The sequence below is a fragment of the Salminus brasiliensis genome, chromosome 5 (genome assembly GCF_030463535.1).
Source record: "Salminus brasiliensis chromosome 5, fSalBra1.hap2, whole genome shotgun sequence".
Taxonomy (NCBI): domain Eukaryota; kingdom Metazoa; phylum Chordata; class Actinopteri; order Characiformes; family Bryconidae; genus Salminus; species Salminus brasiliensis.
The window spans coordinates 30,153,049-30,178,014 of record NC_132882.1 but is presented as its reverse complement, the minus strand read 5'-3'; the positions used below and the strand labels follow the sequence as shown (position 1 = coordinate 30,178,014).

Below are 24,966 nucleotides of genomic sequence, written 5' to 3'. Positions count from 1 at the left end.
GAACTTTGACCCCTGTTAGTATGGCAGTAAGAATAAAAATATAAAATGCACCCAGTCAGACAGGGTTTAATTTCAGTGTGTGGTCAGTATAGTAAAGTGGTGCTGTTTCTCCACTAGGTGGCATGTATGCAGTTCATCAACATTGTGGTGCATTCAGTGGAGAACATGAACTTCAGGGTTCATCTGCAGTACGAGTTCACACAGCTGGGACTGGACGATTACCTGGAGGTAAGTCAATACATTGGCCAGACACACACACACCAAACATACACAGATATATAGTTTTGGTTTGCATCTACGCTACTTAAAAATGGTCATTTGGATGCTTAAATTGTTCTTTGTCTGATTGGTTAGAAAACTTTTGTAAATGGTTCTTAACAGAATGCTGGTTTGACTCGACACACACTTAAGAATATTATCCTCCAGTCTTATGTTCCACTCAGTTTGGGTGTTTAAATTGGTTAAAGGGTTCTTCGAATTGGTTGGAAAATTTTTGTAAATGGTTCTTTAAGATCCTTCAGGGGAAAAAAGTGGTTCCATATAGCCACCAAAAAGATTTTATTTTTATAAGTCTAAGAACTACTTTTCAGTAAAACTACAGAGTAGGGATGTCCTGACTTGTCCTGTTATTTTGCTGAATATCAGTCCATAACAATCTGATCCGATCTCCTATAACGAGACATTCTGGACCAATTAATTAATTTTTCGTAGAGACTTTTCTTAAAATGACTGTTTTATAGTGTGTTTAATATCTTATTATCTAGTCTGATTCTCCTCCCTGACCAATCAGCACCCAGCTCCTTTAAAACCACATTAAATTACTGCAGAAATGACTTCAATCACTGCAGTGTGTGTGTAGTGTTACACACTGTGGACTGTTGTTGTTGGTCTACTGATGTAAAAGCTGGTTTATAGTGTGTGTGTATTAGCATTAGCCTCCATTCGATTCTGAACATGCTTTTCAGTGCTGGATTGGAAATGAAGAAAGGTGTGCGGTTCTCCCGCTGGTAAAACAGAGCATTTCAGGGATAGTTGTATAAAGGTTCAGATATTATGGTCTGTTTTCTTTTTACACGGTGAAGTAGACTTTCAACTCTTTTATTGACCTTCTTAGAACATTCTCACTGTGTGCAGACCTTGTTCCCACAATTCTAAGATTTTTATTACTTTCATCTAAATGGCATCTAAATCAGAAAAATGGGGGGAAATGCAGCATAAAGGAAAGTGAAAGATAAGACTGGAGGACTGACCAGTGAGGAGAGGACAGAGTTGAATCAAGAGAGGAAAGAAGGAAAGGATTATTGATAAATATAGAGAACATATTCTAGCCAGTGGAATGGGTTTTAGGGGGTTTTTTAAGGAAAAAAACTGTTTCTACTTTCCATCTAAAGGGAATCATGTCTGTCAATGGCACCTTGGGGACAGCAGATGGCGCTCTGAACACGAACTGCTTTGTTTATAATAGAATCTGTGAGAGTTACTTACATTAAGGTGAAGTGAGCACAAACGTATGGACCGGATGTCAGTTGTACAGCACTCACCTAATTAGAGCAACACATCATATGGTCTCATTTGGCTGTAAATAACAATAATGAACTGCACTGGCTTAAAACAGTTAAAAAGCAGTTGGAGGCCTTGCACACAAGTATCTGGATATTTCTTTAAGGGTTTCTGAGGTTTCTGAAACGCACTTCTTTTCCAGTGTTGTCATGTAGAAGGGCAACTCACTGCCCTAGCGCTAACTAGCATGGTTTTTCACAAATAATGATGTTTACACTGTGATAGAATGTCAAACTTCACCTCTCAGCATGATCAGGAGCATTGGGGTGAATCAGAGACAGCAGCATCAAGAGTTTATAAGCTTTGTTTCCAGGTACAAATTGGGTTTTAAGTCTGTGTGTGAGTTTTTGAGACCTGCTGTTTGGATCACACAGTGAGAAAACCTTTGTTACCCTTCAGCTTTGCGCTGTATTTATGTCCGCCCCTACTGTTTTTGCTTTCTGATGTGGACAGAAAGATATCCAGAAAGGCTGCTGGAGATGGGAAGTAAAAATATATATAATGTTTTTCTAAAAATGGGTCCTACAACCCATTCCACTGGCTAGGATCTGTTCTCTATATTTATCCATAATCCTTTCCTTCTTTCCTCTTTTGATTGAACTCTTCTTCTACCTCTCTTCACTGGTCAGTCCTTCAGTCTTATCCTTCACTTTCCTTTGTGCTGCATTTCCCTCCATTTACATTATTCTGATTTAGGTGCCGTTTAAATGAAAGCAATTAAATCTCAGAATTAGGTCTGTACACAACTTGATTTCCCACCCAGGCTTTTAATTTAAATAAACACGATGGCCTATAAAAAATCATTTGCACTTTTACACATATTGCATTCACATTGTAAGGGTTCCCATGCTTCCAGTTTTTTAAGTTAATGAGATATATAGCAGGTAAGACATCAAGGAGTTTAAAGGCTTTTCATATTGACTAGGTGTTTTTTCATTCAAAATACACTGCCTGGCCAAAAAAAAAAAGGTCAAGTAATTAATTGGATAATTACTGCATGGGTGATTCTGTTTCAGCTGGCATCGAGTTATGTAACCCCAACTTATGCAGCGAGTAGAGAAGGCTCAAATTATTGGCATTTTTAAAAAGTGGAAGGACAGTGGGACAGTTCCATCTTTGAGGAAGGAATGTGGTCAGAAAAAAATCTTAGATGATCTTGGATGATCGCAATCACTTTAACGCTTGGTGAAATCAAATCATAGAAAAACAACAGTAGACAAGTAGAGATATGTTAAATAATGAAAGTAAGAGCATTTCCACATGCTCAATGCGAAGGGAACTTATAAGATTGGGACGAAACAGCTATGTAGCCTTAAGAAAACCACTTGTCAGTGAGGCTAACAGGCAAAAATGGCTTCAATTTGCTAGGGAGCATAAAGATTGTCCTCAATCTGGAGCAATGGAGGAAGGCCATGTGGTCTAATGCATCGATTTACTGTTCCAGAGTGATGGTGGTGGAATGGTGGAATGATGCACCCATCATGCCTAGTGCCTACCCTACAAGCCTGTGAGGGCAGTTGGTCAGGTCTAAGTTCAGCAATGTTATGTGCCCAAAGAATGAGGTCGGCTGACTACCTGAATATTCTGAAGGACCAGGAGTCCAGACCTGAACCCTATTAAGAATCTTTAGGATGTGCTGAAGAAGACTGAAGAAGATGGGTCCAATGCTCCCATCATAAATGCAAGATCTTGGGGAAAAATGAATGCAACTCTGGACAGAAATAAACGCTGTGACATTGTAGAAGCTTGTGGAAACAATGCCATAGCGAATGTGAGCCGTAATCAAAGCTAAAGGCGGTCTCGGGCAGCTCAGCCGCCGTGTGCTCTCTCTGCGTTCGTCTTCCCATGTAAGACTAAGCTGGCCCTTAAATTATCGTAACAACTCGCAGTCACAAATACCATGAAGACTTCCCATGACTAATATATAGTGTGTCCCACTTAACATCCAGCTCCACTAAGCTGCTACTGTTGGGCCCTTGAGCAAGACCCTGAACCTTTCTGCTCCAGAGGCCCTGTAGCATGAATGACCCTGCACTCATTCATGCTCCTTTTACTGTACAAGAATAAATATATGACAACAAAAGCAATGTAAATGCCAAGTCAATGTCCTGACAGGTAACGGTTCAGGTGGGTCAAATAGTAATGCAGCATGAAACTTATTCGTCCCATTGTACCTGACGTACCGTGTTTCCTGAAGCCAGCTTGTAGAGACCGGGTGTTTTGTGTGTCTGTGTGTTTAGAGGTTAAAGCTGAGCGAGAGTGAGAGATTGCAGGTGCAGATCCAGGCATATCTGGATAATGTGTTTGACGTTGGGGCCTTGCTGGAGGATGCTGAGACTAAGAACGCTTTACTGGAACACCTAGAGGAAGTGCAGCAGCATAACTCACAGGTATACACACACAAACACCACACAAAATCACAGAATCATGCAGGCACATGTGCATACACTTACGATCCTGAGAAAGATGGTACAACTAAATAAGATAACTTTTTTTTGGTCATTTCAATGTTGATATCAGAGAAGCGGCAATATGCAAATGAGCTGTGAGCATCTTGCTTCATCACGGTTCAAACTCAACTCTGTTGCATGCTGACATTTGCTGATGTACATATGCATTTCTAAAAAATAAATAAATAAATGGACAGGACGCATTACTGACCCTGGGTGCCGTTGGTTAGCCGAGACATAGTTTAGAATGGGAGATGCTAGGCTAACACTGCTAACAAACATTGGACTTCGACATCTCTAGAAATACATGGTCTGAAACGTTTCTCAACCTGTGGTATTGCTGACTTTAGTCTGTCGTATCTGAACCTCAGCGCTGTATGCCGGATCATTCCTCACATTGTGGTTCAGTTTGGGAAGCACAGCAAAATGGGATGCTATGTGGACAACCATGTAGGCCCAGTTTTAGCTTAGCTTAACAGTTTAAATCAAGTCTATCTGTGCCGTTTTGCTATTGTTATTTTGTTTTGTTTTTTTGCAGTTAGTTAGCTAACTGACATCTGAGAGCGTGATACATCATGTCCATGTAGGTTTTTTTTTTTCTGAACTGTTCCTTTAAAACAACACACACACCTGTACTATGCATGTATTGCAGTTGAACATTAGGTTGGAGGAGTGTGAGAATGAAGCGATGGAGAAAGTATCTGAACTGGAGAGCCAGCTCATGCACACCAGAAAGGAAGTGGAACTGCTAAAGGTATAAAGCCTGCACACATACACACAGACACACACACACACACACATACCACTCTATCATCCCTCATTCACCCACTGCAATATTACTATTTTCTGAGAAAAAAAAAAACCCTACAAAAAAACAGCCTTTTTTACTCTAAATAAACACAAACAGCTACCTGGAGCATTGCATGCCCTGGTGAGTGTGTGAACACAAACACTGAGCCAAGTGACCCAGAGGCAGTGCTGCGTTTTATGTGTACTAGGGCAGTTATCTATTCTTGTGTGTATGTATGTATGTGTGTGTATGTATGTGTGTGTGTGCAGGAGAGTCTTCGTGAATCATGTGCGCAGGTCTCTAGCCTGCAGCAGAGAGAGCGGGAGAGAGAGATGGCGTGGGAGATAGAGAGGGAGAGGGAGAGGGATAGGGAGAAGTCGGTGAGTGCGCTGACCACGCTGGAGCAGAAGGTCCAGCAGCTGGTGGATCGGGGGCTGATCCGCATGGAGAGATCAGCATCCGGCTCGCTGGACCTTGACGTTGTACCAACCGCACTTCTGCCTCACGCAGGTGAGAGCTCACATGCGAGTGTGTTTCCTCCACTCATAACAGTGCTACACTGAACCATTGAAGTTGAAGAGGGGGGAGGGGGGGGCTTCTACAGCAGGGGAATGGTCCTAAACACACCTCTAAACCCACTAGAGACTACCTCACGAGGCACAAGCTGACAGTTATGTCATGGCCCTCCCGACCCAAACATAAACATTATTGAAAGTCTGCGGCTTAAAATAGTGAAGATACTAATGTCATCTTAACCGTTATACCTTCCGAAAATCAGATCATCTTTCATAACTATTCACAGTACCAGAAAGTTTGACCAGTGGTGCCCAAACCTTTGCATTACACTGTAAATGATTCATTAAATACAATACAATTTGACTAGCAAGGAAAACCGTGATCTTGGTAGACTGGCGGATTAGAAAGTATAATAAAACACAATGTTAAATCAATAAAACATGGTAATATTAATAATCTTGAAAATCTTAAAATGACTAAAAGGAATAGGGATATTTAGATGCACCCTACCTAACCTAACTAACTGATTGACTCATGTATTATCAATGTGAGACACTAATCAGTAATTAAGTCACTAATGGACTTTAATTAATTTAATTTAATTAATTCAATATATGTGCTCACATGCCAGTTTAATAGAAACGTCTGCAGCATAATATAATCACAGAGTTGATCTTGGCAGGATATATGATATATGGTGAACTGTATGGTGTCACTGCCATGCTGAGAAAGGTCCATCAATTAAGTAATATATGTTTGGCGGTTGAACTAGGGTGGGCCTTTTCTGTAGCTGGATCCAGTAGAACCCAAGAATTGGCCTGTTTTACAGCCGTATATTAGTTATGTGGGATTAAATTTGTCAATATGTCAGTTCCATGCGCTGAACTGAGAACACTGTGGGCTGAACTCTCTTATTGTGCTCCTATTTTTTATGTTTGTATGTAGGTTGATTGTTTCGATTTTCTGGAGTTTTGTAGATTCATTGTGTCCAAACTTTTAACTTGTACTATATAAACAGCTGAATAATGAGTATCTTTTAATAAATTATTATCATTATTTGGAACAGATTTATATGCTTTAGTTTTCTCTTTTCTCCTTTAGATGGAACTACAGTAGTAGGTGCTTCTACTGGCTCATCCCTAGAGCAGTCACAGCCTCCATCCCCGGCCCCTCTCCCGCTCCCAGTGCCTGCCCCTCCACCCCCTCCTCCTCCACCCCCTCCTGGTAACCTACCGCCTCTTCCTCCACCGCTTGGCATTGGCGCCTTCACCACAGGTGAGACTAGCTTCTTCAGTTTTTGGTAATTTTAGTGTTCACTCACTGTTACTATTGGAAACCTTTTAGGTCCACTGTATAGATGTACAGTAGCAAACTTTAGCCCATCTGTTCGTGTACAGTTTATCAGCAACCCTCTGTACTCTATTCATCATTGGCTAGTGTCTGACCCCAGGACTGCCATTGACCATTCTTAACACATCAGTGACCCGGTAATGGTGGTCGTAGGGTAGTGTATAGTAGTTTTACGTTAAGATTCAAACTACCCAGTAAGATCCACTACCATTCTAAAGCAGCTCTGTAGTCAAGAACTGGCCATGATGAGACTATGGGATGGTTAACACACATTGCAAACCAACAGATGGGCTAAATGCGAGACAGAGCTAGTGGCTAGTAATGTCATCTATGGCATATTCTCCTGACTGTGCCTCTCTCTTTACATCTGTACATATATGTGTGTGTGTTTAAATGTGTGTGAGTTAGGTCTAAGGGGTAAGAAGGCAATCCAGACGAAGTATAGGATGCCGCTGTTTAACTGGCAGGCATTAAAAGAAGAGCAAGTGTCTGGAACTGTGTTTACTGAACTGGACGATGACAGTGTATTAGAGGTAAGGGACTGATTGTTATGGAGCTCCAGTGTTTCTATGTATGCTGTTCTCTTCATCTGCCATCTTTGGAGTCCAGTTAATGTATTTTATCATTTATATGCCAATAGATTAATGGATCAATGGACATATCTACACATACGCAGGGATACAAGGGGACTGGTGCAGTCCATCCCACCTCAACTTAGCATTTATATGTATTTTTTTTCTGCATTTCTTCCGCTACTTTCAGGTAGCAACAAACAAGAACAATAGAACCCTTTAAAATGAAAAGGCTATTTTTGCTTAATACCACAACACAATTTTAATAATCAATAATAACCTGATTAAAATTAGGATTATAGATATATAGTTACATAGTTACATAGTTCATATTTATAGGATATATAGACTTCAGATCAAGTTAGCTAGTTATTATTTTTATCTCAACCCTCATATCTATATTTATATACTGTACACAAGAGGGAAGGCCATGCAGTGAGATATTGGCACGAGGCAAAGGCAATATCCACAATATCAGAGTGTTTTCGTTATAACACCATTTTAAAGGTCCTGATATTTAGTCGACTGATCAGACCATGACACAATAAAACGATTAAGAAAAGAGTTCGAAAAGAAGACAAAAGCACATCTGTGTGACATGTTAACACCAGACAAAATCAGGGCTCTGGACTCTTATTAGTGCAGTTCTTAGGCAGTTACCTATTAGAATTTTACTTTCCACCTCAAAGAATGCATCAACTATATTCTGGTGTCTAATACTGCAGCACTATTTAAGATGGAATGGAAATTTGTATGTTGGGTAGCCTCCAATGCGTGCTATACTACTCCCAATTCTCTCTGCAGTTTGTACAGACCAAGCTACACCCACCCATGACCTCACCTAAAGGTGTTTTTCACATTTCTTTTGTTTTGGGTCAGCGCAAATGGTGGCAAGAATCTTTGTCTCCTAGTTAAAGCGAGGCACACATGTTTTTGGGGCGTGTTCGGTCCAGCAGCACATTGTCCTTTAGTATGCCATGGGCATTTTTTCATTCGGCATAAAAAATCAGCAAAACTCAGTCGGGAGGTATGAATTACCCAGATCTTTTATAATCTGCTTAAGACTTCAATAGTTGTGTAGTGTACCCAAATCTTATGGGAGAACCATTTGAAGCTGAACCATCTGAAGTTTACTTCCCTAAGTAAATTAACTCCAAAATATATAGATTTGGTTTTGGCCATTTGGCCAATTTCAGAAATGCTCTGCTGTTGGTCCACCAGTCAAAACCATAACAACCCACTGGGAATTCACCTGACCCTCCCAATTCCACAGTCCAGCAATGGCTCAAGGACACCGGTTCTCAAACAAGACAAAGTTCAGTAGACAACATCGCCTGAAATGCTCATGGGACGTTTTTATGTCATTACTGTTATTGGGGGGCTGTGTGTGTGTTTGTGGGGTGTGTGTCAATGAACTCATTTGCATATCTCCACCTACCACTCTTTAGCCCCACCCATTTAAACTGAAGTTCTCAGGAATGTTTCAGCTGTGACTGCTTTTTAAATGAGGCAGAATACAGGACAGCCAATCAGAACAGAGCTCATTTCTCCTACGCATGTCTTAAGGGTGTAAGCAGTTTAATTCTGAGGGTTTAAAATAGCTTGACATTTTTGTAAACATAATGCTGCACAAATATCCTGAATGGATGTAAAATACAAGAAAAGTGTAGTAAGTGAACCTACTCTCTACTGTTCCCATGTCCCACTCTACATCTCTCCCTCTAGGAGTTGGACATGGATGAGTTTGCGGAGCTGTTCAAGACCAAAGCTCAGGCCCCTCCCGCTGATATCGGCACTCTGAAGATGAAAGTGGCTCAGAAAGCTTCCAACAAAGTGTCTCTTCTGGAGCCTAACCGGGCCAAAAACCTCGCCATCACCCTGCGCAAAGGAGGCATGGACACCAACCAGATCTGCACTGCCATTGAGACGTACGTGATGCACCCTGGTCTGACCTGGGCTTTACTGTAGAGCATGCTGTCATTTCAGACACACTTTCATCACAGCTGCAGGTTGCAGTTCCATTCCCACATGCTATACATAAATATGCAGCAATTAAATATACATTAGCGAAGTGATGACCATGCTTGCTAGCTGTGGCAAGGAAGGAGAACCCCCCCCCCCTTGCCATTTCGCTTTTGGCGAATATGTTTTCAAGTATAGTGAATATGTTTTGACATGTTAATTTTCCAGTTAATAATGCATCAACTTTTATCATTAAATATTTTTTTTAAATACAGAAAAAAGACATAATATGACAAATATAATATATTAATATGCATATATTTATACATAATGAAAATAATATAAATATTCCAGAAGGACTTGGAATAGCAATCTTTTTACATTGACACTTCCATTGAAAGTCTCCCGTAAAGTTGCCATTTCAGGGAGACAAGTTTTTTGCATAACAGCAACAATATGATATCATGTCTTATTTATTTAATGAATAAACCCCCCCCCCCACAAAAAAAACATCAACATCACAATTTGTATTTGTCTTAGAAACAAATATAATTCAATCATAAATTTATGAAAAACATACAGTACCTGAAATGATAACTAAATCTCGCACACATTCCTAGTCCTGTTACCAATATTACACAACCTGCATAAGATTTACAAATACGGTAGCATCTTGCTTGCACCTAATTTCCACTCTTCTGCATGTTCCTTATCCCTCTCTCCCACCTTTCCATCATCTCTCTCTCTCTCTCGCTCTCTCTCTGCAGGTATAACCTAGATACATTAAGTCTGGATTTCCTAGAGCTGCTGGAGCGCTTCATCCCGTCAGATTATGAGCTGAAGTTAATCCAGAGTTACGAGCACGAGGGCCGGGCCTTGCAGGAGCTGTCGGAGGAGGACAGGTTCATGGTGCACTTTGGCAAAATCCCACGCCTCGGTAAGCGCATCAGCACGCTCACCTTCATGGGCAACTTCAGCGAGAGCGTCCAGCTGCTGCGGCCAGTGAGTACAACCTGTCATCTCGGGGACGGGTCAGGCAACGGGTGCTTGGAAGAACATCTTAGTAGCTCCTGGTTCCTTGAGACAAGTGTAAACATACTCTCACCATCCACTTTATCAGAAACGCTTTATCTGCACAATTTGTCAGCAATCCATTACTGCATAAATCACTGGTCAGTTTCTGACCATAGGGTCCAGTGTTGCTGTCTAGATATTAGCTAACACAATGTGTGCATCTACAGACAAGCTACAGTCTCTAACTACTATACACCAGCAAGGTGCATCTACAAGGCAAAAGTTTCTAATAAAGTGGCCAATGAGTGAATGTTGGCTTTACAAGTACAAGCTCCTTCCAGTTACAACATAGACAAGCCAAACTTGTAATTAGCTAAATATTGCTACAAAGCTTTCATGACAGTCTGTATTATGTAAAATTTTTTATCATGCAATATGTTTGTCATACAGCATTGAATCATTTGGACAGGCACATAATTACAGTGCTTATCTCCGCATTAACACAGTGATGTAAATGCAAATTATTCTGACTAACAGGGGCTTATCATCTATTTGTGTTGATTAGATAATTGGTTTAGAAGCAGGTTAGATTATCACCATTCACACTTCTTCTCTGCTTTCCTTTATCCTGCAGCAACTGAATGCCATCATCGCTGCGTCCATGTCCATTAAATCTTCCGGTAAACTCAAGAAAATCCTGGAGGTAGAGGGATACACATATTTCAGCAAACATTGCATGATGTTTTCTTTCTTTATTTGATACATTTATAAAATATAGTTGTTCTTAATTCCCTGCTATTCAGTTAAACTAAGAATGAGCCCGAAGTCCAATAACATTTTGACGTCTCCAGATTGTCCTTGCATTTGGGAATTACATGAACAGCGAGAAAAGAGGAGCAGCTTACGGCTTTCGTCTCCAGAGCCTCGATCTGGTAAGATGAAACTGATCAAATTTCAATTTGAAAGAAGCTCTAAGAAACTCCACCTTGCTCCACCTTGCTGGAAGTAGGAAGCTCTATGAAGCTTCAGTGTCCATAAGACGTTCTGCACGAACACCCCCCCCCCTCCCCCAAATTAGAGCTCCACCTTGTTGGAAGTAGGTAGCGCCAAGGGAGGGCCCATCCCCTGATATAAGCATATTACTGAATTATTATAATCATGCTCGGATATGTTCAGGTGGTGGACCACACTCAACTCAGCAGTGACATCGACAAGTGGCCCTGTGGTCAGAAAAGCATTAACTATAGGGTGACTAACAAACTGTGCCTGACAACAGGCTACAGTCTGTAATTGTACTAATATATAGTGACCTATGAGGCAGCTCGAGCTCATAAATTGGACAGCGAGTGATAATTCAATGTAGGTGCTTCTCAAAAAAGGTGGTTTAATATTATATTACATTGTATTGTTGACTTTTACCTACTGTGTGCCATCATCTTTTGAAATTTTGAAGAATTTAAATACATTTGATTAGATTCACATGCTTGAAATAGTGCATCTAAAATGGGAACACAGTGTAAAATAAGCACCATGACAGACAAAATGGTATAGAAATTATCCCAAATGTGAAACATGGGGGTGGTAGCATTGTGTTTATGTTCAAATGCTTTGGACATCTTGTTAAAACTAAAGAATGGGCGGATGGCACAGAATACAGTGAGAATATATATTTATATTATAATACTACTACCTTTTTTTAGTTTTCTACAAAACAAAAGCTTGTGAGAAATTATTTAACAGCAAGACAATGCTTACTTGGGTTCCCCCTTCTTGCTTCCTCTCAAAGTTTCTTTCTCTTGTTCTGAATGAGTTTTCCTGTCCCCTTTGGCTTACTCACTATGGGTTTGTACCAGGATCTCTGTAAGGCTGCTCTGTGACGGTGCCTGTTGTTAAAAGGACTATATAAAACTTTGAACTAGGGATTACTATTGAGTCTAGAGGAGTGGTTTAACGGAAAAGAAGTGAGCGCTTTACAATGGCCAACCAAGTCTCACTCCAATCGAGAATCTGAGGTGTGATTTGTAAATTGTGGTCCACAAACATGGTCCAACAAACCTGAACAATCTGAAGCAAACCTGCCAGAGCGAGGCAAATAATCCAACAAACCTACAGCTGTTATTGCTAACTAAAGTAGTTGTAAATACAAATGACAAATTTTACTTTTGCAGCACACTGTATAATGCAACAACTTTGTGAAGACAATCTCCAACGCCATAAAGCTGGTAGCAGAGATTCCAATATTAGGACTGACTAAAACCGAACCGTCATCTTTTGTACTTGAGAAATTCCCTCTTTTTTGCCCTCATGTCATTGTTGTAGCTGCTGGACACGAAGTCTACGGATCGTAAACAGACCCTTCTGCACTTCCTTGTGAATATCATCCAGGAGAAATATCCACACCTGCACAGCTTTTACACAGAGCTGCACTTCCTGGACAAGGCCGCACTGGGTGAGTGCAGTCAAATGCACATACACTCATACACACACTTTTATATAACCTAATTTGGGTGTGCGACGGTGCTCCATGCCTAACCCAGCCCTAAAAATAAACTCAGGAACAAAGAGATATTTTTTGCATTTTCTTCTCATTGTGGGATAATTTGGTTTGGGGATCTGGGAACCCTATTAAAGGGAATTCTGGCTGTTATAAATGTCTCCCGTCATATTTGATTAAAATCTGTTGTGTAAAATGCAAAATGGTTGATTATTAAGCATTTACAGTTTTAAAGAGTGTGGCAGGAAACCTCATTTTCAGTAAGTCTTCAGAGTTCATTATCACAGAGCATCATGGTGACCTACTAGTCTAGAGGGATTTTAGCCATTTATAATTTTTCACAATTAACAGATCATATTATAGTGGTATTGAACAGTTATTGGAAAGGCCTATGTTAACATTTACAGCATTTAGCTGAGGTGGGCCAGTGTAGTGTTAGGAGTCTTGCCCAAGGACTCTTATTGGGCTTGGGCTACACACTCTAATGGTGTAGCCCAGCCTAGTCACCCAGACCTGGAATTGAACCCCAGCCTCCCACATGGTGTGGTAGCTCACCAGCAGGTAGTGGTATTATCTGCTGCACCACATCAACATGTTAGAACAGTAAGGTACCCTATAGGATTTTAACCTCTTCAAAGGAAGTGAAGGAAAAATGGGTTCTGAGAGTTATAATTTTTAATGGTAAATATTTGAACAAGAATCACAAAAAACTTAAATTTACGGCATTTAGCCGACGCTCTTATCCAGAGTGACTTACAAGGTTACTCATATTACAGAGGTGAGCCAATGCAGTGTTAGGAGTCTTGCCCAAGGACTCTTATTGCATACCAACCACAATATGCAGTTTTTTTCTGTATGGTGGTGGTGGTGATCTGAACCAGGGAGTCAATAGGGAGTTAATTTCTACAACCCAAATATAACCATGGATCCAGTGAACTACTTTGTGAATAGTAGTATGCAAAGAAAAACAGAATTGTACCACTATTTTGCTTTAAGGAGTCTTATTGATGTGGTGTGGTGTGCTTCCCCCTGGCTGGGGAATCTAACCCTAGTTTGCCACAGGAAAAGCAGTGTTGTTACCCACTATGCTACACCAACCACATCAGACACTGGGTATCTGAGAACTGGGAATCCTTCACTTCGGGACATTTTTAAATGCTGTGAATACATGGTCTGCCAATAATAGCGGATCTCTGTCTGTTCCAAGCGGCCTTCGGTTCACTGCTGGCAGGAAATAAATTTTTCCCATGGTCCGCACCAAATGAGCAAATTCAGTGTATATTTTATAAAGGATGTGTTGTATGAGAGGGATTGATCTGACTTTTATGCTGTGATTTATGCTGGTGAATGTTAAAACCCGCCCAAAGCTAAGTAGTAGTGTGAAACCAACTGAAGGCCAAAATAAAAAAAAAATACTATGATCCAAACTCTAGTACTGACTTTAGTAAACCAACTAGGTGTAAACATAATACCTAAACAGGAAGTCTGATAAAGTCTTACCCAAACTTGCCAGAACCAGGCTAAAATCACTGCACCATCACCATGGAGAAAAGGCTAACCTTAATATTGACTGACCAACGTCTTTTCTCTTCTTAGTGTCACTGGACAGCATTCTTATAGATGTGCGTTCCTTGGAGAAGGGAATGGAAGTTACCCAGCAGGAGTATGAGGAGCAGAGGGACAGTCTCATTCTTAGAGACTTCCTGTCCAATAACAACAGTCTTATTGAGTCTGTGGCCAAGGATGCAAAGACTGCCCAGGTAAATACTACTACCTTCAATATGGTACTATTAGCCACTGGACATTTTCTTGTTTAGCAGGAATTCGTTTAGCGGGAAGTGTGAGAATACTGGGGGAAAAGTCTATTGTTTATTTATTTATTTACTAGAGTGACTAGTAAATAAATAAACTAGAATGACTAGATTATTTTATTTTTTATTTATTTGTTTACTAGAGTGACCAGAGTGTTGTCTGTGGTACAAAAGCAAGCATTTTGTAAGCAGAGAAAAGAGAGAAGATTGATCAGCACTGGATGTAACCTATACAACCATGTGGAATATCCTAGTAATAATAATAATAATAATAATAATAATAATAATAATAATAATGATAACAAACTTGTGTACTAACAGCCAGACATCAAACAGGTGAAACATTTGTGAGAGTTGTCAGTCACATCACCGACAAACTCTACAGGGCAGGGTTGAAGGTAGAACAGTCCATCGTTTGAGAACCCACGCCAAATGATAAATATCATAGTATTATAGTATTATAGTAAATATCATAGTATTAAAATATCATAGTCTTTATAGTAATTTAGTTATTTTAGAATATATTTGATGTGTCACTTTGACTTTTATTCATTTATTTTAATTCCACTCAACTACATATTCCATAACTGTCATCACCTGTTATCAGTAGTAATACATCCAAAATGGTAGCCATGTAGAGCAGTAAAAAAAAAAAAAATAAATAAAAAAAATAAATAAATAAATAAATAAATATATATATATATATATATATATATATATATATATATATATATATATATATATATATATATATGTATACAAAGAATTCTAACTAATATAACAACATTTGGGTTGTTTCTGTTGGTCCTTTCATTATAAAATGTTGGCACTCGGTTTCTTATATAAATTGCAAAGAAAAAGCAAAGATTGCACATTTGAAAGACATTTTTAATTTGTAATTGTACACATATATGGTGGACCTATAAAGCGTGACTGGCCAGTGATTGTGTATTTATAACATTAGATAGTAAACCTGATAGATAAACTGACCGTTTCTCTCTTTGCAGGAGGCGTATGAATCTGTGGTGGAGTACTTTGGGGAGAATCCTAAAACCACACCCCCCTCCATGTTCTTCCCTATATTCATTAGGTTCATGAAGGCCTATAAGGTGACTCTTCATCAATTAGGTTTATAGTTGCATGTTGGCTTAAGGGCCGCCAAGGCTGTCACCAGACCATGACAGTTTGGTGAAAATATCAAATTTACCTGATTTCTCCTGACTAAAACATGTCTAGTGTCTAGGAACCTCAAATAGGCTGTTTCTTATGTACTTAGTACTTACTACAGAGAACATGCACGGTACATTGGTTTATTAACCTAGCTCTGAAGTTGTACTGTCATGTTATAGTCGGCACCATTAGGAACTCTTGATCTAAGCTGGATTTCTTAATTATGAATAGCTTCTATAGCACCCTGTGAAACATCCAGTTTCCCCACACTTGCATTTTCTCCCTGAATATTACTGGACCTTCTGAATTCTATATTTGTAGTTTTCTACATGAAAGCGAACCCTTTCTGTTGGCCATACTGGGTCAGAAGCATTTCTGTTGACCACAGGGTGTGATAGCAGCAATTTTTTAAAATATCTGTTTATTTTAGCTATACAGATTTTCAAGAAAAGGTATGACACCAATTCCCGAAATTACACACATTCAGGGCTGTACTATGCATGTGTTTGTGATGTATGATGTGTCTTTTTTTATACACATATTAATGACCACACTTGTAATTTTTGCTCACTTGCTAAATTCCCACTCTCACCCCTAGTTGGCCGAACAAGAGAATGAACAGAGGAAAAAAGATCACTTCACTGGTAGTAATGACCGCAAGGACATGGGCATCTCTGAGCCAGCCAAAAATCAGCAATTTGGAAACAAGGTAAAAAGGGAGAAGCAGGCCTAAAAAGACAGAAACACGCTTTTACAAACTTTTACCACAAAATGGTTTCAAAACCATCTGAATGACCCACGAAAGGATTTTTCCATTCTTCTGTCTTCTAATTCTACACTAGCTTGCCCAGTGCCTGTCCGGTCTTGTACTGAACTATTTAATTAATTAAAATCATGAGAAAAATAGAATAATTTTAATAATTATGTTATTAGTAACATTAGAGTGTTACTAATAATCTCATGGGGATATCTTAAATTACCACTATTCAGTAGCATTTCATCTTCAATTAACTGCTTTCATGTTGTTTCATTAACAACTCTTTATCAGAAGATGTATTCTTCTATGTATGAACATATGTTTGTATGTACCTTTTGGGTATTTATTTCTGCAACAAATTCCTGAATATTAGTTTTTTCCTGAATATGGACATGTGGTCATATTTATTCTCAGGTTATAAATTGGCTCAGTTGTTATTATATTATAATATTACTGGCTTCCTGTAGCTGCTGCCCACATCAGATTCAAAACCTTGACACTGGCCTACAAAGCCAAGAACGGACCAGCCCCTCCGTACTTGATTGCAATGGTCAAAAGCCGATCCGCACCAAGAGCCCTTCAAGCTTCAAATACGGCTCGGCTCGGCCCGCCATCCCTCAAAATCCACGGAAGACGAGCGTCCAGGCTTTATTCTGTCCTGGCACCAAAGTGGTGGAACGAGCTTCCCCTGGGTGTCCGAACAGCCGAGTCGCTCGCTGTCTTCAAACACAGACTGAAGACTCACCTATTCAGAGAATACTTGGACGAATAGCAGAGTGATCACCTTACTGACTTGTGTTTAGTAGAGTCTAAACTTAAAGGTATCTTTGAATTATTAGTCTATTCAAACTAGCTGAGGTTTTTCTTGGGTAAATAGCAAAGCACTTTTGTAATTCGCTCTGGAGAAGAGCGTCTGCTAAATGCCTTAAATGTAAATGTAATCATATATTATTAGATTATTATAATTATTACACCCCATAAAAACCTTTGTTTCCTTTGTAAACAATCTCATTTAATTATAGGCATTTTAACTAGCAATAAAATGCAGGGGTATCCTAACTGTTTTACTTACCTGAAAATAATAAGTTGTATGTGTTGTTATATTAGCTCCATCTCTCAATAGTGTTCAAACAAAGTATCCATGTTTTAATGTGTTAAAGAAGACGTTTTTATGGGGTGTCCTAATTTTTCTCATGACTGTATGTGGTCGATTTGAACAATTCATAATTCAGCTGTGAAATCTTTGCATAGCTGCATGAGTTCAATTGGAGCGTTGTTTTCCATGGAAATCCATGACATGACTGGTGAAGAGAGTTGGCTCTCTGAGATTTTACATTTTAAGTAAAGTGTTCAAATGATGTAACAAATTAAAAAGAAATAATGGTGGGAAAATGGAGACACTAGGACCCCATTTTTATCTTCGGTTAGTCAGACTGAAATTCAATCACTGTGTGGGACAGAATATGCAAGTTCACTCATTGCATGCTAATTATTACCAGTGTTTCGATTGTACTGGGAGAGGAATCTTTTGGTTGTGGAATGGCTCTTGGAGAAACAGATATAAACAGAAACAGCCATAACGTGGCTCAAATGCTCAAATCAGAGCACCTCCTGAAGTGGTTTGAGTGATCGGATATGTATCTGGTTTAAACGTGTCTTGCGTGCGTTTACACTTGCAGTTTAATATGGTTTGACCTAATCCTGATACTCAAAATGCATGAAGTGACCACTTATAAATGTATTCAGTGTGCTCAAGTTGCAATCTTTTAGGAAAGTTAGCTGAACATTGGATCCACTTTCAGTGGAAGTGCACACCTACCTTGTTGCTCCATCTTTCTGGCATACAGACTGTAGCCCATCTGTTGTTTTCTGAACACAGAGCCACAGCATCCTAACAGTGATGCTCATGTGCGCTACTCCAGCACCAGCACCACACATATTGACAGTTTGGTCAACAGCAGTCCTGAGGTTAGAAGCTGACCAGTGACGAGGGTAGTAGAAGGGGGGCTGACAAATTATGCATGAACACAGATAAAGGAGTGTGAAGCCCATAAAGCTGGTGGCGAGTGGAGGTACGAAATAGGTGTTTCATGTCTGTGTGTGTGTGTGTGTGTGTGTGTGTGTGTGTGTGTATGTATGTGTGTAGATGCCCATGTTGCCACGGCTCCAGCAGGTGGACTTGATAGCAGAACTGAAGCGCAGGCAGGTGTCTCCACTGGTGCGCGAGGGCAAGGACGGTGCAATTGAGGACATCATCACAGGTCAGTCTGTTGTCTGGGATCAAAGGTCCAGCAATGGCCCACAAAAACCAATACTTACACTGTGAAAAAGGTCCACTCTGAGAGGGAAGAAACACTCTCCACCTCAACGACCACTAACGTAATGAGAGAACGAGGAATGATAGTCTGCTCCTATGGACACGTCCGTCACACAATTCACACAGCGTAAAAAAAAAGCTGGATTTTCCAAAAGGTGTTAAAACAACACAACCCTGTAAAGAAAAATGCTGCTGTAAGGTTCTGATAAAACGACAATGACACACTGCATTTTCTCTCTCTGTGCTTCCTCCCTCCCTGTTTGTTCCTACTAAGCCTATGTGTGCCGTATCTTCTTAATTCTGAGCTGCTTCATAATTCTCTCTCTCTTCTTCCCTCTCTTAGCCTTGAAGGCTGTTCCTTTCACAGCTCGTTCAGGGAAGCGCTCCTCACATCTGCTCTCTGATTCTGGCTTCAGTGATTTGAGTCCTTCATAGATTCTCTCCCTCTCTGTCTTCCTTTTTTCACTGGAGGTACATTTTGTCTTTTTTATGCTAAGGCATTGTTACAGACCTTACAAAACCTTAGAACATATTAAAAGAATTGGATTTGGGTGTAATGCATGTATTTGTCCTGAACCTCCAAGGTAAGGATGTTATGGTTTGGTGCATGCAGTCATGTGGAGAATATTTGGTAGCCCATGATATATCAACTTGACCAAAATTCACAAAGCTTAAGCTGTAAGGCGTTAGCAAGCTGATTGGCGTCTGACTATGGTGAGTACAAATGGCACACAGGATTTTAAATACAGACTAGGAGAAACAAACTGAAACACACTTCCTTATGCAGACGTTTTATTTTATTTATTTATTTTTAAAGATGTTCATTAGAAATGCTTTTCTGTTTTGTATCCTGTTGAATTCTTTATTTATTAATTAATTGATTTATTTAATCAGCCCTACATGAAATTATGCCCCATGTGAGACTGTGTGAGTTTTTACTGCTTTACCCACTACAGCCTGTAGTACAAGGCACTTCCTCTGGGGGGGCTCTGACACTTGGCGGAACAACCTGTAACTTGCACTGAATTCATATCGAATTATGATGTCCAAACTGTGCCTCGTGGCTCCAGTCCTAAACTAAAGAACAAAAATTTGCGATGCCCAACATGTTGGTACACATTTTGCTACACACAGCTCCGGAACAAAAATAATAATAGACCACCCTACATGATCAGTTTCTCTGGTTTTAATATTTTTAGGCAATGTGTTTAGGTATATTAACATTTGTGTTGTATTTCATAAACTATGGACAGCATTTCCCCTACATTTCAAATAAAAATATTTCTATTTAGAGCATTTGTTTGCAGAAATGACCACTGCTCAAAAACAACTGCTCAAATAATGCAAAAGTATTATAATAATTATAATGCAAAGAAGTTATTACTGAAATTTAAACAACACAGTATTAATATTTGAGCACATTGCTGTTGGGTGACTTTATGCCTTTCATAATCTGCACACTCAGATAACTCAGCTTTGTTTGATGAAATTCCTGGAATAAAATTGCTACCATACGCGTAGAGTCTCACATTTAAGACAAAAAATTAAGTGGTCTCTTCTTTTTTTCCAGAGCTGTATAACGATCACTAGAAGCGAGTAGTCACCCAAAATCATTTCTGTGAATACACGCCCAAACCACACGGCCCCAAAAACCAGGTCTACGTTAAGATCAGTGGCTACGTTTTAGGATACAGTGGCTTACCATGAACTACGGAAATAAACTAATCTACAGGTGTTTTACAGAAGTCTGACTCCCCTCAGTGTACGCATGGTCACATGATTGCACTGTCCTTCATACGCCTGCACAATGTGGGTGCACATGCGTGAGCAGTCAGTTTCAGTCAGTGTGGGTGGTGGGGGCTGTATTTAAACACAGCACCTGCTGTCTGGACTCCCCCATTGTAAGTTCATTGTATGTCATACCATGTCCTAAGCCACTATGCCAAGTCTGCACAACAAGAAAGACATGGATGAGTGATTTTTGCCTATGTTTCCTTAATATACATTTTCTTTTGCTGTAAACATGTGAATGTCTCGACAAATGAATTTCTATATTGGTCGGGTTGTTAGTCATTTTTTTAGAGGTCCATTTGCATATTCTAGTCTTCTGTAGAGGTCAATACCACTGCAGTGGTATACAGCTTACCATATCTTTTGTAATACCACAATAATGCCCTTTTTTGGGTGAAAGCTGCCTCTCTAATTTGACTGGTGAGAAGTACACATTCTGACAGTTTAATAGTGTAAAATAAGAACACCCTGCTGATTTAGAGCCTGTTAGGAGCCCATTAGGAAGTGTCCTTGCTGGGCACCTGTCAGCATTGTTTTATCAGAAAAAAGAAAGAAATATAACTGTTGACTTTAACAACAAAGTATATATTGACCCCAATTTGTTCTCGATCCTGAAGGAAACTGCAGAAAATATACAATTTTTATCCACTTTGCGATTAGTCTAAAGTCACAAATCTTTCACTCTTTGGTAAAGTAAAGAAAATTATCCAGTAAATCCAATAAACCTTTTTGTTTGTTTGTTTGTTTAAATGTGTAAAATATGACACAGTTGCTTTTAGGTATGGTACCGCTAGTACCACTAGGTCAATTCCGGTGCTTGGGCGTGGTCATTCAGACAACAGGGAAGTGACGTGGGATTGCTTTTATCTTTGATATAACTAGGGATGCACCGATACCACTTTTTCCTTTCCGATACCGATATCAGATTTTCAAGTATCTGCTGATACCAAGTAACCATACCAGCTCTGACTGAAATACTGGATAGATGCCTATAAATCCTGATATTTATAGTGTTCCATTTTTTATAGGTTGTATTTTTTTATATATATATTATCCCAAATAAGATCTGAACAGCATTTGCTGGTTCAGTAACGGCACATTTGAAAAGTTTCAGAGCTCTGAAAAAAATCTAAACTGGCACATTTAGGGCATCAGTAAGCTTAATGGTATCGGTGCTCTCTATTGCTGATACCGACACTGTGTGTAAGTGGCAGGAAAATGCTATGTTGTGCAGTGCTAATACTTCAATTTTTACTGTGTATGTTTGTAGGTCTGAGGAATCAGCCCTACATAAGAGCAGATGCAGGGAGACGCAGCGCCAAGTGGAAACCAGCACAGCAGCTCCAAGTCTCCTCAGACATCTCTCTGTAACACAGGCATGCTGAGTATTGTACACTTTTGCCGTATGTTACGCAAACAGGAACACAGCATTTGCGCTATTGACATTTCTACAAGCCAAAAACTATTACAAACATCAGAGTTCGACAGACAACAATCTTCATTTCTGCTGCCTGATTGTTAACCAATGTGTATTTACTGTATTTAAACAGCTGCTCATGCTCCACTTGCTTGCAGATGTCTGCTGTACAAAGGCCGGCTGATGCTGCATCTGTAAAAATGAATGATTATTTTTCATATATGCAGAATAGCCTTGCGTAAATTCGTTATTGACTTGAACTAATAATGGTTTTATACTGCTTAGCATGTACAAATAAAGAAAATACAGACCCCGCTTGCGTATGTAGCTGGCATTAGTTGTAAACGTGGGATGGGAACATCTGAATTGCATCATGTAAAGCAACCAGCAGCTCAGTTGACTGGCTTCCAAACCATGTCCGATCCTTAGGTTTGCTGTAGCAGAGCACCTTCTGGCTTCCTCTAGGCGCCATTAATAGACATGAACTTCTTTTTTGCAAAACTACCCTAGACTGAGTTGATCTGTGACATTATTTCGGTGAGGAAAACAAACCTGAGCTGTATTTAAACTGATCAGTGTGGAGACCTTCCCAGTTGGCAGCCAAAACAGAAGATAAAGCTGAAGATAAAACTTTTCGTTCCACCTTAAATAGAGCTGCCATTGTCGTGACACATCCTATCCCCTCTGACGTCTTTTTGGACTCAATAAAGTAATAAGCCGCTAGTGAGCAATGTCCCAAAGCAACTGCTTACTAGGACATATTTAATGCTGTATTTTATTAAGCGTTAACATATTTGCCAAAGGAAATTAGCTCGATAGCAGATAGCAAGTGCACGATAGCTAGCTAGCTTTATTTGGCAGCATAGCAAAAACAATATTATATTGTTGAACTTACTAATATGTGATTCACGTTTAATGAATTGAAGTTACATAGCAACGCTTTATCCAGATAAAAATTCTCAGTAATGATCATGTGATAGGATGTGTCCAGGGGGATAGGATGTGTCTGGGGGAATAGGACGTGTCATGACACCATTACAGTGTGTATGTTTCAGCAGTAGGACGGAACTGCTGCATTATTTAAGGTGGATTAGAGCCTTGCTGTAAACCTGATGCAGTAACAGCAACCAGCTCTCAGAGCAACAGGTAAAGAGTTAATCCACCATAAGAGGAGGAGTTAATCTCGTCACTCTTCCAGAAAATGTTGGTCTGTTTTCTGCCGTTTTTCACCTAGTTTACTTGAAAATAACTTGAACAGATATTTTATTCCTTTAAAGCCATTTGAGAAGATCTAACATTCCTCCCATCCCGTCTTTACTTTTAAATTATGCCTGGTTAGAAACCAGACTATGGTGGAAATGCTCTGTTCTACCAGTGGGAGAACCACACTCATTTCTTTGGTTCTAAACTAGCTCTGAATGGCGCATTCAGAACCGAGGAGGAAGGTAATGCTAACACACATGCTAAGTGATCTGACTGCAGAGTTGTAAAGAAACTGGGAGCTGAAAGGTCAGGTAGGTCAGTCAGACTGGACTGTAGGATATTAAACACTAGTTTTACACACGAGTTTTACAGTTTACAGTTGTTTAAAAAGCTGCTCCAAACAAAGTAAAGCAGATAAGAATTAACAGTGATTAATCTGACCCCAGCTGTGGGGTTGTATTATTTGTAGAACCACAAAAATGGGGTTAGAATTGGTTGATAGATGTCCGATGGGGTAAAAAAAAAAAAAAAAAAGACCTTGATTAGGACATCCTTAAGAAAACCATCAATCATATCTTAAAAATATAAATATACAAAAAAATAAAAATGCAGCAAACATACAAATGTACAAAAATAATTGTGTATTTAATACGTTGCTAAATAAGTTGCTAATTTGGTTAACTCGAGTCACATAGTGTTGCCTGGTTTTATTGCTAAACTCTCCAGTTGCATAAAAAGTGTTGCGTGAAACTCTAAATATGCATCTCACTGCGTCAGTCTTTCACCACGTCAAGCCAGCACCCTACAGGCTTATACTTTCTGCTAAACAAAGCTTGCAAGGCTTGTTGCAAAGCTGAACCCGTCTTCATGAGCTTACAAGCTCTCCCTCACACTTTCTGCAGCTTTAATGTTTTTGCGTATGAGCACTCTAGGACTGCTCATACGCAGGGGGTTGTGTTCTGTTCCCTACAATAGTGCTCTAGAGAGTGATCTGGATTTTGACATGTAGGGGATAGTGAATAGGGCACGGTTTTGGACACAGCTAAAGATTCAAACTCACCACACAATCCGAGCCAGGTCAACGCTGTCTCCGGAAGAAGTGCATGTCCTGTCCAAGCCCAACCCGCCTCGCCCCATAAACTGTCATTATGAGCCCGAGCCCGATTTAAACCCCTTTTAAACATTTTTTAAAATAAGTAGAGCTTTTAAAAGTGACTTTCTTAACTACAAAATCTGTTCAGAATGATGTTAATGAACAGTGCAACACGAAGAAGCAGAGGCCTGCTATTAAAACTGTTTATTAAGAAAAGAACTCCAAAAGATTAAAACATAAACAATGATCCCCAAGCCTAAACATCAGTAACACAGGCTACAAGAATGATATTTGAATGACTTTCCTCTACTCTGATATAATGTAACAAGGTTTAAGAATATAAAATACTTTCTGAACAAATGAATACTTTTATAATAAGCGTATGGCCTCAGTGCAAACATGCATAAAAAACAGCAATAAGGCTGGTGCAAATGCTCAGGTTGCTGCAAGCAAATAACGCTACTGCACACATTAATCTTTAGGAAAAAATTTAGGAAACAACACAAGACAGGACAGGTTGACGCCAGGCCCGTCCCGCTGGCTACACACAGTGTGATTTATTACTTTGCTATATTGTGATTATCACGCCATAGCTTTATATAAAATACAAAATAGCATTTTAAAAAAAATGTAGGCCTACGTCACAGACCACTTTCTTAAGCGCAACCCGACAGGGCCCGAGGAAAGTGGTGGGAAATC

At 39.6% G+C, this 24,966-nt stretch overlaps 1 protein-coding gene across 1 annotated transcript in view; it reads left to right on the top strand.

Moving 5' to 3' along the window:
• fmnl1b (formin-like 1b) overlaps nt 1–21,925 on the top strand; it is a 65,375-nt gene extending 43,450 nt beyond the window's left edge. The window contains exons 11-26 of the mRNA XM_072678924.1: nt 118–228; nt 3,801–3,950; nt 4,663–4,764; nt 5,070–5,310; nt 6,418–6,591; nt 7,075–7,199; nt 8,964–9,166; nt 9,968–10,202; nt 10,849–10,917; nt 11,066–11,146; nt 12,534–12,663; nt 14,305–14,468; nt 15,527–15,628; nt 16,288–16,398; nt 18,593–18,707; nt 21,825–21,925. Coding sequence (XP_072535025.1) covers nt 118–228; nt 3,801–3,950; nt 4,663–4,764; nt 5,070–5,310; nt 6,418–6,591; nt 7,075–7,199; nt 8,964–9,166; nt 9,968–10,202; nt 10,849–10,917; nt 11,066–11,146; nt 12,534–12,663; nt 14,305–14,468; nt 15,527–15,628; nt 16,288–16,398; nt 18,593–18,707; nt 21,825–21,925 — 2,214 coding nt within the window. The remainder of the gene's footprint in view (nt 1–117; nt 229–3,800; nt 3,951–4,662; nt 4,765–5,069; nt 5,311–6,417; nt 6,592–7,074; nt 7,200–8,963; nt 9,167–9,967; nt 10,203–10,848; nt 10,918–11,065; nt 11,147–12,533; nt 12,664–14,304; nt 14,469–15,526; nt 15,629–16,287; nt 16,399–18,592; nt 18,708–21,824) is intronic.
• The last annotated feature ends 3,041 nt before the right edge of the window (nt 21,926–24,966 follow it).